This window comes from Oryctolagus cuniculus, chromosome 8 (genome assembly GCF_964237555.1).
Source record: "Oryctolagus cuniculus chromosome 8, mOryCun1.1, whole genome shotgun sequence".
Lineage (NCBI taxonomy): Eukaryota > Metazoa > Chordata > Mammalia > Lagomorpha > Leporidae > Oryctolagus > Oryctolagus cuniculus.
This window is the reverse complement of record NC_091439.1, coordinates 107822782-107836903: the sequence shown is the minus strand read 5'-3', so window position 1 is coordinate 107836903 and position 14122 is coordinate 107822782. Positions and strand designations below refer to the sequence as shown.

The window sequence follows — 14122 nt, the reverse complement described above, 5'->3', positions numbered from 1 at the left end:
TGGGAGGTGGTCACTGAGGGCTCAGGTACATGGGGCCTTGTCACCCATGAAGAAGACCTGGATTGCGTTCCAGGCTGCTGGCGCTGGCCTAGACCAGCCCTGGGTGTTGCAGCCATCTGGGGGAGGGAATCAGCAGACAGGAACTTGCTCACTCTCTGTCTCTCTGCCTCTTGACTAAAATCAATTTTTTTTTGTACAGGAAGAGTTCGTGAGAGAGACAGAGAGAAAGATCTTCCTTTTTCCGTTGGTTCACCCCCTAAGTGGCTGCTACGGCCGGCGGCACTGCACCAATCCGAAGGCAGGAGCCAGGTGCTTCTCCTGGTCTCCCATGGGGTGCAGGGCCCAAGGACTTGGGCCATCCTCCACTGCACTCCCGGGCCACAGCAGAGAGCTGGCCTGGAAGAGGAGCTACTGGGACAGAATCTGGCGCCCCGACCGGGACTAGAACCTGGTGTGCCGGAGCCGCTAGGCAGAGGATTAGCCTACTGAGCTGCGGCGCCAGCCCAAAATAAAAGTTCTAAACCAGTAAAAAAAGAAAGAAAGAAAGAAAGAAAGAAAGAAAGAAAGAAAGAAAGAAAGAAAGAAAGAAAGAAAGAAAGAAAGAAAGAAAGAAAGAAATTTTAGAAAACGGGCCTGGTGCTGTGGCATAGAGGGTGAAGCTGTGGCCTGTGGCATTGGCATCCCATAAGGGCACCTGTTTGAGTCCCAGCTGCTCCACTTCCAATCCAGCTCCCTGCAAATGCGCCTGGGAAAGCAGTGGAGGATGGCCCAAATGTTTGAGCCCCTGCACCCACATGAGAGACCCTGAAGAAACTCCTGGCTCCTGGCTTCGGTCTGGACCAGCCCTGGCCATTGAGGCCATTTGGGGAGTGAACCAGTGGATCTCTCTCTCTGTCTCTGTCTCTGTAACTCTGCCTTTCAAATAAATATATATTTAAAAAATTATAAAAATAAAAACTTAAAAAGCAAGTTTTATATAGTTTTCCGTAATACAACCAAGATTGTATGCTTTCTAAGAACCTCAGATACAAGGGTACTTCCAGAAGTCCATAGAAAATGGAATAAAAATGTTTATTTTGGTGGAAAAAAAGTAGAAATCCACGCAATTTTTTCACACCATGAATTTTTCAGGAGCTTACTGAAAATCTCTCATATGCATGGATTTGAAAATTCTGTGTCAAAAAGATGTATCTTTTCATTCTGTTTTCCTTAAACTTGCACCGGTGCCCTGGTTTCTCCTTACTTAATCCTCACAGGGGTCGAAGAGGAACCTGGCTGTGAGCGCCGGCGTCCGGCGTCTTTGTGCCGAGTCTGCTCCCCTCCAGTTCTGCTGACCCGCGTTGGGGCTGCCCTACCTTCAACCGACAGACCCCAAATAAACCACCCCGGCGCAGGTCGTCAGGCACTGAGCGGATTCGGACACACTTAGGTACGCTACGTGCGGCTGTTAGAGGAGCTACAGATGTCAGTGTGAAAACTCTACACCCCACATTGAAGGGGAGAAGGAAGCTTACAGCACTCTGTGTCCGTGGGATTTTGCATACATGTACATAGAAGAGCCAGGGGCACGTCTATTTTTACTTTTTTTTTTTTTTAATAGGCAGAGTGGACAGTGAGAGAGAGAGACAGAGAGAAAGGTCTTCCTTTGCCATTGGTTCACCCTCCAATGGCCGCCGCGGCCGGCACACTGCAGCCGGCACACTGTGCTGATCCGATGGCAGGAGCCAGGTGCTTCTCCTGGTCTCCCATGGGGTGCAGGGCCCAAGCACTTGGGCCATCCTCCACTGCACTCCCGGGCCACAGCAGAGAGCTGGCCTGGAAGAGGGGCAACCGGGACAGAATCCGGCGCCCCGACCGGGACTAGAACCCGGTGTGCCGGCGCCGCTAGGCGGAGGATTAGCTTAGTGAGCCACGGCGCCGGCCACGTCTATTTTTAAATGGTTAGAATTTTCCAGAAAGCATATGTCATTTGTAGAAAACCTGTAAGCCGTAAGGAACCTCAGGAAATGTCACAACCACTCCCTGCTTCCTTGTCTCTGCAGCCCCCAGGAGCAGGGCCCTAGGCAGACTCAGAGCCGGGTGGCCCGGGCCCTGTCAACTGGGGCAGCTCTGTCTTCCCCTGTGGGCCTGTTTCCCTTCAAAATCTACCAGCCTCTGAAACACAGGGTCTCAGCCTCCGCACTGCTGACGTTTTGGACTGACAACTCCTTGTCACTGGGGCGGTGCTGTGCCTGGCAGTGTTCGGAAGCAGTTCTGGCCTCTATCCACCAGGGGTCAGTAGCACCTGAACTTCACCCGTGACACCAGAGATGCCTCCAGCCATCCAGGTGTCCCAAGGGAAAAGTCACCCTGGATGGAGAACCACTGTTCCCAAAGGAAGTCCTGCACCGGGGGGAACTGGGACTAACCCTGCCCTTCGACAGTTACCCACCCTCACTTGGGGAAATCCACCCTTGCTGGAGACCAGAGTGGGAGGAGACGGAGGGAGGCCAGGCCACCCCCAGACAGATGCTCAGCCACCATGGCTGTTCGGGGCTAGGGGCACGTGGATGACAACAGGGCACGATCTCTCTGAGCCTCCTTGTTTCTGGGGAGCAGGAGGGGAAAGCCCCACAGGAGAGCAGCCCCCCCCCACACACACACACCAGAGGCGAGGGTCCATTGCTACCATCGTGGACTGGACGCTGAGACCGCGGGAGGCTGCAGTGGCCAATCTGCCAGCCTGAGCCTCCTCCTCCCGTCCACCTCTCTGCCCACTCCCTTCACCTGTCACAGCGCCAGCGTTCACCCAACTCACTCCGTACACAGGGATTCAGCTCTGGGTCCCGGGGTCTCCATGTCTTCCGGAAGACCCATGCACATATAACTTGTATTAGATAAACGTGTGTCCTTTTTTCTGTTGATCACAGCCATTCAATTCTCCTATCACTCATTCCACCCTAAAAGAATGTAGATAAAAATCTGCCTCGCCTACAGAGGGCATGGCATTCCCAACAGAGAACAGCAGTCACTGAATTCGATGGTGATTTTATTACAAGGAAAGAAAGCAACACATGGGTCAGCTAGGTAATAAGTTCAATTACAGGGGCAAAGGATCTTTTTTTAGTTCTCCATCACTACACATGGCTCTCGCCCACGTCTCCTCTCAGAACACGTGGGTTAACAATCTCAAAGGGGGAGGTGGGGGATTGAAGTCCATCTGGCGGGCAGGGAGGGTGGTGCCTCCCCCTTCTCTTCTGGACACGGCCCTCAGCATGGTTCACTTCGGATGATTTTGATATCATGGCCGTCCTCCCTGCAATGGAACAACCATAAAAGCACAATCATTACCCACCAGGCTGGGGGCTGGCACCGGGGTGCACAGTTCACCTATAGCTTGTGACACTGGCATCCATATTGGAGTGCCGGTTCAAGACCCTGCTGCTCCACTTCGGATCCAGCTCCTTGCTAATGCATTCTGAGAGGCAGAAGATGATGGCTCAGGTGCTTGGGCCCTTGCCATCCACATGGGAGACCCAGGTGGAGTTCTAGACTCTCGGCTGGGGCCAGTGCTGTGGCTTAATGGGTGAAGCCACCGCCTACAGTGCTGACATCCCACATGGGCACCAGTTCAAGTCCCGGCTGCTCCGTTGCTTCCCTTCCAGCTCTCTGCTATGGCCTGGGAAAGCAGAAGATGACCCATGTCCTTGGGCCCTTGCACCTGGGGAGACCTGGAAGAAGCTCCTGATACCTGGCTTCAGATTAGCCCACCTCCGGCCGTTGTGGCCATTTGGGGAGTGAACCAGTGGATGAAAGACCTCCTCTCCTCTTCTCTCTCTCCCTCTCCCCCTCCCCCTCTCCCTTTCTCTCCTTCTCCTCTCTTTCTTCCCCTCCCCTCCCCTCCTTTCCTCTTCTCTCTCTCTGCCTCTGCCTCTCTGTAATGCTGATAGATAAATAAAATATTAAATAATATTAAATAAATATTAAAAATTAAATAAATAAAATATTTTTTAAAATAGACTCTTGGCTTTGGCCTGGCCCAGCCCTAGTCATTGAAGGCACTTGGGGATAGAACCAGCAGGTGGAAGATCACTCTGTCTCTCCCCCATCCTCTCTGCATTTCAAATTAATTAACGTAAATAATTCTCTTAAAAAACTCATGCCAGGGCAGGCAATGGGGCAGGCATCCCAAATGGTAATCCCTGGGTTCGAGTCCCAGCTCTGCTGCCCACTAACACACACTCTGGGAGGTAGCAGGTGCAGCGTAACTCCTCCAAACACTCCCGCTGGTGAAGGAGACCTGGAGGAATGCCTAGCCCCTAGCTCCAGCCTGCTCCAGCACCAGCTGTTGCTGGCATTTGGGAACTGAACCAGCAGATGTCAGATCTCTGTCTCTAACTTTCAAATAAAATTTTTTTTTCATTTTTAAAAGACCCATCACTACATACTAGATTTCTCCCAGAGTGAAAGTCCCCTTTCTGCCCCTTTTTCCCTCACCCTAGGGCATGCACCCCAAAGACTCACTCAGAGATGGCCGAGGTGTCTGGGTAAAGGCTGCGGTTGAGAATGGACCCCTGCTATACAAAGTCACGCCCCCAGAGGCGGACCCAGGGCCCCTGGGAGCTGTGTGTGTGTTACCTGAAGGGAGACAGGTAGCACACACCTGTCAGGGCTCCTGCTTCCAGACCGGCAGGACCACGTGGGCAGGCCGTCTGCACGCACCTTCTGAGTTGCAAAGACTGAATGCTCTGCAGAGCTCAGCTCCTCCCTGCACCCTTAAGGACGGAGGTGCCCCCACTGGCTGAGCTGGTCAGCAGCTGCCTGAGCGCCTACCTCATCCTCCAACTCCGACCAGGAAAACGCACTGAGGATCTGCGGCTTTGTAAATGTCAGTCAGAACTAGAACTACTCATGTCACATTTGAGGCTTAAGTGTAAGGAAAAGTCACAGCCATGGGCGCCGGTTCTAGTCCCAGCTGCTCCTCTTCCAACCCAGCTCTCTGCTATGGCCTGGGAAAGCAGTGGAAGATGGCCCAAGTCCTTGGGCCCCTGCACCCGTGTGGGAGACCCGGAAGAAGCTCCTGGCTCCTGGCTTCAGATGGGCACAGCCCCGGTCATTGCAGCCATCTGGGGAGTGAACCAGCAGATGGAAGACCTCTCTCTCTGTCTCTACCTCTCTCTGTATCTGTCTTTCAAATAAATAAATCTTAAAAAAAAAAAAAAAAGTCTTAAAAAAAAAAAAAAAAAAAAAAAAAAAAAAAAAACAGGAAAAGTCACAGCCTCCTAAGGAGGAATCTAAACCCAAGAAAAGAACAGAGCTGCAGCTGCCGCGCTGTCGCGGCCACAACGCCCCGTTACCTGATCTTCATGCACAGAGTGCATTCGTTGGGGTAAGTGGACATGTCGCTTCCACACACGGGGTTGAAGTCCCTGGGGCAGCCTGGTAACTTATACTGCGCGCAGTTCGGCTGGAAGAGGAAGGGAGACAGAAGACAGAGAATGAATTGCGACACACTCATTACAAAATAGCTCAGGGGGAGTAAGGTCTAGAGTGTCCCTCGAATTCTTAGAGATATTCCACAAAAATATTTCTATTTTCTGCAAAAAAAGAGACAGAGAAAGAGAGAGAGAGGGAGAATTTTTCCAATGCAAAAGTCCAGGTTTCTTTGAATGTGTCACTAATCATGAGTTCTGTGTGCTGCCACAGCTGATATCCATAACCTATCGTCTACGAGCTCCACTTTGGTTTCTTTAAAGCGGGGTTTCACACACTCAGCACCACTCACGTTTTGGGATAGTCCATCACTAGCCGCTTGTCTCCAGCAGGGCCAGGACTGGAACTGGTATGGTAATCAGACCACGGGGCAGAGTCCCACTTCAACCAAAGCTTAATAGACGACCTGCTCTGTTTCTGAGACACAAACACTTCAGAAAAGTTCGTGGCAGGGGGGGCCTTGTGGCCCGTTAGGATGCCCGCGTACTGTACCAGAAGTGCCAGAATCTAGACTCTCACTTCCGATTCAGCTTCCTGCGAATGCGCACCCCGGGAAGCAGCAGATGATGGCTCAAGTACTTGGGTCCCTGCCATCCACGTGGGAGACCTGGATTGAGTTCTGGGCTCCCAGCTTTGACCTGGCCCAGCCCTGGCTGCTGGAGACATTTGAAGAACGAACCAGTGCATGGATGATCTCCCTCTGTCTTTTAAATAAATAAAAACAAATGAATCTTTAAAAGCACTAAACAAACTAGGAATAGAAGGGAACTTGTTCAACCTGATAAAAGGCACTATTTTAAAGAAAAAAAAACACAGGAAGTATTTTACTTAATGGTAAAAGACTACATGCTTTTCCCTACAACCAGAAACAAGTCAAAAATGTCCACTCTCGCCTCCTGTATTCAACACTGTACTGAAGCTTCTCACCAGGACAATTGGGCAAAGAAAATAAATAAAATCAAAGACTGAAAATGAAGTAAAACTGTATTCAAAGATACCAATCTTATATGTAGAAAGTCCTAAGGAATACCCACCAAAAAACATAGAATAACCAAGTTCACAAAATTATAGGATACAAAAATCAATGTACAAAAATCAACTTTATTCTGCACACTAGCAAGAAATAATCCAAAAATAAAATTAAGAGAACAGAGGCCAGTGCAGTGGCATACTGGGTTAAGTATCTGCCTGCAGTGCCAGTATCCCATATGGGTACCAGTTCAAGTCCCAGCTGCTCCTCTTCCAATCCAGCTCTCTGCTATGGCCTGGGAAAGCAGTAAAGGATGGCCCAAGTGCTTGGACCCCTGCACCCATGTGGGAGACCAGGAAGAAGCTCCTGGCTCATGGCTTCAGATCAGCCCAGCTCCAGCCATTGTGGCTATCTGGGCAGTGAACCATGGAAGTCTCTCTCTCTCTCTGTCTGTATCTCTTTCTAACTAAGCCTCTTAAGCAAATAAATAAATCTTTAAAAAAACAAACTGAGCTTAACATTCAGCCGCAAAGACAAGGAACAGTGTCGGAAACGGAAGGCTCACTTCAGAGAGCCAGGGATGGAAACAGCGTGACACTGGGATGCGGAGGGAGGAGCGCAAGCTGAGAGAGGGCAGCAGAGGGGCTAGGTAGAAGGGCAGTCTGCATTCGGGGCACTTGCTCTGAGGGCAACAGGAAGTCCGGCAGGGTCTGCACAAGGACATGCTAGGCTCAAGGTCGGAGTTCCAGTTGCCATAGCAAGAGGGTTGGGAAGACCAGCTGGGGGTTTCTTTATATATATATATATATTTTTTTTTAATTTTTTTGACAGGCAAAGTTAGACAGTGAGAGAGAGAGACAGAGAGAAAGGTCTTCCTTTTCCGTTGGTTCACCCCCCAAATGGCCACCATGGCCGCTGTGCTGTGGCTGGTGTGCTGCGCTGATCCGAAGCCAGGAGCCAGGTGCTTCTCCTGGTCTCCCATGGGGTGCAGGGCCCAAGCACTTGGGCCATCCTCCACTGCCTTCCTGGGCCACAGCAGAGAGCTGGACTGGAAGAGGAGCAACTGGGACAGAATCTGGTGCCCCGACTGGGACTAGAACCTGGTGTGCCGATGCCACAGGCGGAGGATTAACCTAGTGAGCCGCGGCGCCGGCCAAGCTGGGGGTTTCTAAGCAAACCTAGGCGAGAGGTAATGGGGGCTGCAACTTGGCAAGTAGCAATGGAAATGGACAGGAAAAACCAAGGAGCTCCCTGGTGAGTCACCCTTTTAATAATCCTTCTAAACCGGGCAGGCCCTGCGCACCTGCCCTGCCTCCTGAGTGGGACCATGTCCTCACACTTCACACACCGTGGGCACCACACTCACCTCACCCCGAGACAAAGGCAGGGGGATTCTTTTTCTGAAAGGAGACCAGACCCAAGGTAACTGAGTCACGTGACCCAAGAGCACTACTGGGCACCCACAGGGAGCTGAGAACTGGGCCCTGCGGGCCATCATGTCTGACCCCTGCAGTGTGGCTTCCTTGCCGGGAGACAGGTGAATGAGGAATCACAATTCAGTTCCAGGCCGGGGTAGTGAGAAGCACAGGACCCGCAGTCAGACTGCCTGGACTGGAAGTTTGGTTCTATAATACCCAAGTGACCCTCACCACGGGGTAATCATGCCCACCTCACAGTGTTAGCAAAGATGGAACACAGAAAGCATGTGGAACAGGGCGGGGCACATGGGTGCCACGGTGATGACGGCACCGTATTCAACAGCAGCACAGAGAAAGTGCATGTCTGTGTGCTTTGGAGGAAGGACGCAGGGCTGGAAGCCTTCCTGGAAGAGGTCAACTACCGCCCAAACACCTGCAGTGGCTTAACCCGCTGATGTTAATCCAGCAACAGCTATCTGACAAGGTCACCGTGAGAATGGAGACTGAATGCGCAGACAGGTAACAACCAGATCCTCCAAGGGGACTTGAAAAAGGTCACAGAAAATGCGACTAAAAGACAGGCTTGGGGCTGGCACTGTGGCTCATCAGGTTAAGCCACTGCCTACCGTGCCACCATCCCACATCAGAGTACAGGTTCAAGTCCTGGTACTCCACTCAATCCAGGTTCCTGTTAATGCTTGCGGGCAGGCAGTGGAAGATGGTCCAAGTCCTTGGGCCCCTGCCACCCACATCCAAGACCCACATGGAGTTCCTGGCTGCTGGCTTCAGCCTGGCCCAGAGCTGGCGCAGAGTTGTGGTCATTTGAGGAGTGAGAAGATCTGTCTCCCTTTTCCCTCTGTCTCTCAGCCTTTCAAATAAATACATCTTAAAACAAAAACAAATAAGCTAACTTCGGTGCAAACTTTTTGAAGTCCATGCATAGCTTGTTCATAATACACCTTTCCCATAACATTCTTGAAACACTCCTCGTAGAAAAAGAACTGTAGCCACCTGCCCGGGAAACTAAGCCGCAGCATAGCAAAACCAGCCCAAGTCAGCCTTCGAGGAAGCCAGGCGGCTCCCGCCAGCAACAGGCCAGGAAGCCAGACAGCAATCAGCACCAGAAGGCCGGGACTTCCTGAACCGACGGCGCTTCCTACCTTTCGTCCTTGACTCCACCTTAAGGCCAGCCGGAGGCTGCCTGACATGGAAAGCCCCATGGCTGCTCGGCATGACCCGCGCCTGTCCCTCTCCCATACCAGGCTGCTCCCTTGCTCTGCAAGCTCTCAGTAAACAGCCTTGGCTTGTTCTCCTGGGAGCGCTGTGCCATTGACACCCACAGATTGATGTGATAAAGCACAACTCTCCAGCCATGGACTTCTTGAATTACTAGAGAAGACAAAAAAGCAAGCACAGCTCTGAGGCCAGTGAAGACTGAACTACTTTCAAGGAAAAGTTACACTCCTATCTGAATCCAAAGGGTTAGCCGGCTGCCCCTGCCTGCGACACCAGCATCCCACATGGATGAGGGTTCGAGTCCCGGCTGCTCCATCTCGAGCCAACCTCCTGCTACTGCGCCTGGGAAAGCAGCAGAAGAGGGACCAAGTACTTGGGGCCCCGTCACCCATATGGAAGGCCCAGATGGAGTTCCAGGCCCCTAGCTGTGGCATGGCTCAGCCTGGGTCATTGTGGCTATTTGGGGAATGAACCAGTGGATGAAAACTCTCTCTCTCTCTCTGGGGGTGGAGGATAGGGGGTGGTGTCTGTAACTGCCTTTCAAATAAATAAATCTTTGAAAAAATTCAGTAAATGCATTTATTGAAAGGAAGGAAGGAAAGGGGGGCGGGAAGAGAGGGAGGGAGGGACAAGATGGGCCAGCGAGCACCGGCTTTCTAAAGCAGACGACAGTTCGTAAAACGGCAGATCAGACCCTAACACCAGCCCCCAAGCAAAGCGGTTCGCGTCTCCCGGTGTCCACGAGGAAAACGCGAGTGGTTTCCCACTTACTGTTCTATACTCTGAAGGCTGCCCGAACTGAGAGTCCGCAGAGGCTGAAAGAGGAAAACAGAGGCAGATTACAGAACAGGGCCGGAGCCGGCTGGTGAGCTTCGAGCCACATCCTCCTCTCGTCCCCAGCCAGCGCCCCCACACGGGCTGCTGTCCACGGCGCAGGACGCACGGCCACTCCGGTCCCCACCCGACCTGGGGAGAACCGACCCGGCAGCCGGGGCCCACGCCCGGGCTCTGGCCAGACTCGGCCCCTTCTCAGGGCCACTCTCCACTGCAAGGCCCCGGACGTCCCCCGCGGACTCTACAAACCCAACACGCGGGCCTGGGCACAACCACCCTGCTCCAAGACACCACGAGCAGACGGGGGCACACGCTGAAGCAGCGGCTGGCCCAGCCGGCTACCAACCAAGGGGCGCCGCCGGGTCCTCGGGGCAGCGCCCACGGCGGGGAACCGCCACTAACGGGCGCGCGGGGCCGGTGGCCTAAATCTCCCGGAGCCGGGACAGCGCGGCGCCGGCCCGATGCTTCCCCCCGAGGCGCCCCGGCGCGGGTGGCTGCTCGCCTGGCCCTCAGGGAGCGCTACCTGCCAGGGCCCCGGCCAAGAGCAACAGCACCAAGCGCAGCTCCGCGAGCGCCATCCTCCCCACGTCGTGGGCCGCCGGGACTGCGCGGACCCCGCGGACGGCGCCACGCGCACCGGGAGCTCGGGGCTGGGGGCGGGGCGGTGGGCGGGGCGGCGAGCAGGGCGGGTCTGGGGAGGGGCGAAGGGCTGGGCAGCGAGGAGGGCGGGGCCGGGCAGGGGCTGGGCTGGGGCGAGATGGGCGGGTCTGGGGCGGGGCAATGGGCGATGGGCGGGGCTGGGCGGGGCCGGAGAAGGCTTTGCCTGGGAGATGAGAAGTGGTCTCAACGCTAGACTCGGAGCTGTAAGGGTGAGAACGCCTGGGGAAGACTTTTAAGGATTTATTATTTGCTTTTTTAAAAAGATTTTATTTATTTATTTATTTATTGACAGGCAGAGTTAGACAGTGAGGGGGAGACAGAGAGAAAGGTCTTCCTTTTCCGTTGGTTCACCCCCCAAATGGCCACTACGGCCGGCCGGGGCGCTGTGCCGATCTGAAGCCAGGAGCCAGGTGCTTCCTCCTGGTCTCCCATGCAGGTGCAGGGCCCAAGGACCTGGGCCATCCTCCACTGCCTTCCTGGGCCACAGCAGAGAGCTGGACTGGAAGAGGAGCAACTGGGACAGAATCCAGCTCCCCAACCAGGACTAGAATCCAGGGTGCTGGCACCGCAGGCGGAGGATTAGCCTAGTGAGCCGCAGTGCCGGCCGAATTATTTTTTATAAATGTATTATATATTTGAAAGGCAGCTCTCAAACGTCTCTGTAAGACAGAGATCTTCCATCCCCTGGTGCACTCCCCAGATGGCTGCAATGTCGAGGGCGGAGCCAGGCTGAAGCCAGGAGCCTGGAACTTCTTCCTGGTCTCCTACATAGGTGCAGGGGCCCAAGCGCTTGGGCCATCCTCTGCTGCCTTCCCAGGCGTGTTAGCAGGGAGCTGGATGGGAAGTGGATCAGTGGGTACTGGAATCAGCTCTCATATGGAATGCGGAGAGGCAGATGGTGGCTTAACCCTCTGCACCACAGCGCCAGCGCCAACTTGAGTTCTGTTCACGATCCTCCTCTCCCAGGTAAACTCCAAAAGGAGAGTGATTCTTGTTGGTTTATGCTGCATAGCCAGCACCCGGAGATGTTGATGAATGAATAGAGGGGGTTCTATGGACTTAAGAGCTTAATTTACCTAAAGGAAAGGAATGCCCACAGAATGCAACAAACCACTAGGAAGCTACCTGTGTGAACCCAAGCAAACGGCTAAGAAGAACTGAAGCTTACCAAGACCATATGATGCACCCACAGGTCCAGCCACAGCTGGGTTTTCTTTTTTAAGATTTATTTATTTATTTGAAAGAGTTATACAGAGAGAAGGAGAGGCAGAGAGAGACAGAGAGAGGTCTTCCATCCACTGGTTCATTCTCCAGTTGACCGCAACAGCTAGAGCTGTGCTGATCGAAGCCAGGAGCCAGGAGCTTCCGCCAGGTCTCCCACATGGGTGCAGGGACCCAAGGACTTGGGCCATCCTCCACTGCTTTCCCAGGCCACAGCAGAGAGCTGGATGGGAAGTGGAGCGGCCGGGTCTTGAACCGGCATCCCATATGGCGTGAACCCGCCGAGCCACAGCGCCAGCCCCTTATAGCTGAGTCTAGGTGCATGGGATCCACGTCTTCCAGACCTTGGGCACCTGGAATGGGAGAGCAATGACCTACCCCCACTATGCCGCATCCCACTCCCCCCCAAGCTCCAGAGGCAGCACCACGGGGTCCGGGGCACTGTTCCACCAGCACCGTGTCCTGCCCCTGCAGGATTAAGTGCTACACCAGGACTCTGTCCTTGTCCAAGTGCTGCTTTCCATGTGCCTGCAGGACCTCCTGGTGCTCAGCCAACGCCTGGTGGGTCCCCACGTGACTCTCCAAGTTGTTACTTAACACGTGCTGGCAGTCACAACACAATTAACGAATTTTGTTCTCTCCGGTCTTGCATGAAAAAGCAGGAAATGTTTAAGAATTTGTAAGAGGGTATGTGTGTGTGTGTGTATACACACACATATATATATATATAACTAGTAAATTCTACAACTTCGGTAGAGCATTTAAAAGGTTGGAAGCACAATATGCAGGGGCTGGCGCTGTGGCATAGTGGACTAAGCCTCTGCCTGCAGTGCCGGCATCCCATATGGCTGCCAGTTCTAGTCCCAGCTGCCCCTCTTCCGATCCAGCTCTCTGCTATGGCCTGGGAAAGCAGTGGAAGATGGTCCAAGTCCTTGGGCCCCTGCACCCATGTGGGAGACCTGGAGGAAGCACCTGGCTCCTGGCTTCGGATCAGTGCAGCTCTGGCCGTTGCGGCCATTTGGAGGGTGAACCAGCAGATGGAAGACCTGTGTGTGTGTGTGTGTGTGTGTGTGTAACTCTGCCTTTCAAATAAATAAATAAATCTTTAAAAAAAAAAGAATTAAACGTTAAAAATGCATTAAAAGAGAAGTTTATCCTAAAAAAATACGCATGCATCACCACTCCCCAACAGTGCCTCGAGTTTTCAAGTCTTCTTCCTTGAGAAGCTCCCTTTGAAAGCATGCACTGATTCTGAATACAGCTTTTGGGGCTATCCAGTAACTTCATGAGAAGTTTAGGGAAGAAAAATACTTTGGGACAGGCATTTGGCCTAGCAGCTACTGCCTGTTGGGAGGCCCATATCCCATGTTAGAGTGCCTGGGTTTGAGTCCCAGTTCCAAATTCCAGCTTCCTGCTAATGTAGACCAGACCCTGGGAGGTAGCAGGTGACAGCTCAAGTAATTAAGTCAGTGCCACCCATGTGGGAGACCCAGATTGAATTCCAGGCTCCTAGCTTCAGCCCTGGCTGTTGTGGGCATTGGGGATTGAACCAGCTGGCTGTAGGTCTCGCCCTCTCTTTCTTTTTCAAATAAATACAAACAATAAAAAAATTAAGAAGAAAAAAGTAGGCTAAACTAGTACTGGCGAAGTGAGAATCAGAAAGGGAGCAACAGGTGGCATGCCGAGAGGGCAACCCTCCGGGGTCCAGGTAGCAAAGGGAACTGGGAGGACCAGGCCCTGGCAGGAAGGGCTCAGGGCAGGGGAACCAGATGGCTGTTCTGAGAGTGTGTGAGGCTGGGGACTGGGGCCAGCTGTCTCCACCGGGGCAGACAAAGGGCCATCACGGGGGCACTGCTGCAAGAGACAGGGAGGGACTGGCATTGCAGCAGAGTGGAGGGAGCTGCACCTTGGGCTGCCCTTACCCCGGACTGGCGTGCCTGGCTCAAGACCTGGCTTTGCATTAACATGCATCCTGGGAGACAGCAGATGATGGCCCAAATACTTGGATTCCCGCCAGCCACATGGGAGATCCCGAGGGAGTTCCCGGCTCCTGGCTTCTGTCTGGCCCAGCCCCAGCTGTTGCGCTCATTTCGGGAGTGAACCAATGGACGGAAGATCTCTCTTCTCTCTGTCTGCTCTATACTCTCTCTATTTTCTATCTGTCTCCTTCTCTCGCTGTCACTCTGCCTTGCAAATAAAGAAGCAAATAGATAAACAAACAAAACTGTTAGAAGAATCAGCACATGGCAGTAAGCCTCTTCCCTCTCCTCTTGCTTCCTCGTGTCCCCCTCTTGCTTCTGTGGGCAGAACC

General features: G+C 53.3%; 1 protein-coding gene across 1 annotated transcript; it reads right to left on the bottom strand.

Moving 5' to 3' along the window:
* Positions 1-3011: 3011 nt before the first annotated feature.
* Positions 3012-10612, bottom strand: SPINK2 (serine peptidase inhibitor Kazal type 2). Its single transcript, XM_051820245.2, has 4 exons — positions 10454-10612; positions 9868-9911; positions 5337-5446; positions 3012-3295 (listed from the first exon to the last, which is right to left on the bottom strand). Exons 1-4 carry the CDS (start codon positions 10506-10508, stop codon positions 3250-3252), a joined length of 255 nt encoding a protein of 84 aa, XP_051676205.1. The 5' UTR covers positions 10509-10612; the 3' UTR covers positions 3012-3249.
* Positions 10613-14122: the final 3510 nt, after the last annotated feature.

Coding starts and splice junctions, on each gene's coding strand:
- SPINK2 (XM_051820245.2), bottom strand. CDS start 10,508: ATGGCGCTCGCGGAGCTGCGCTTGGTGCTGTTGCTCTTGGCCGGGGCC. Junction 9,912..10,453: donor CTTGGCCGGGGCCCTGGCAG/GTAGCGCTCCCT, acceptor TTCCTCTTTCAG/CCTCTGCGGACTCTCAGTTC. Junction 5,447..9,867: donor AGCCTTCAGAGTATAGAACA/GTAAGTGGGAAA, acceptor TTCCTCTTCCAG/CCGAACTGCGCGCAGTATAA.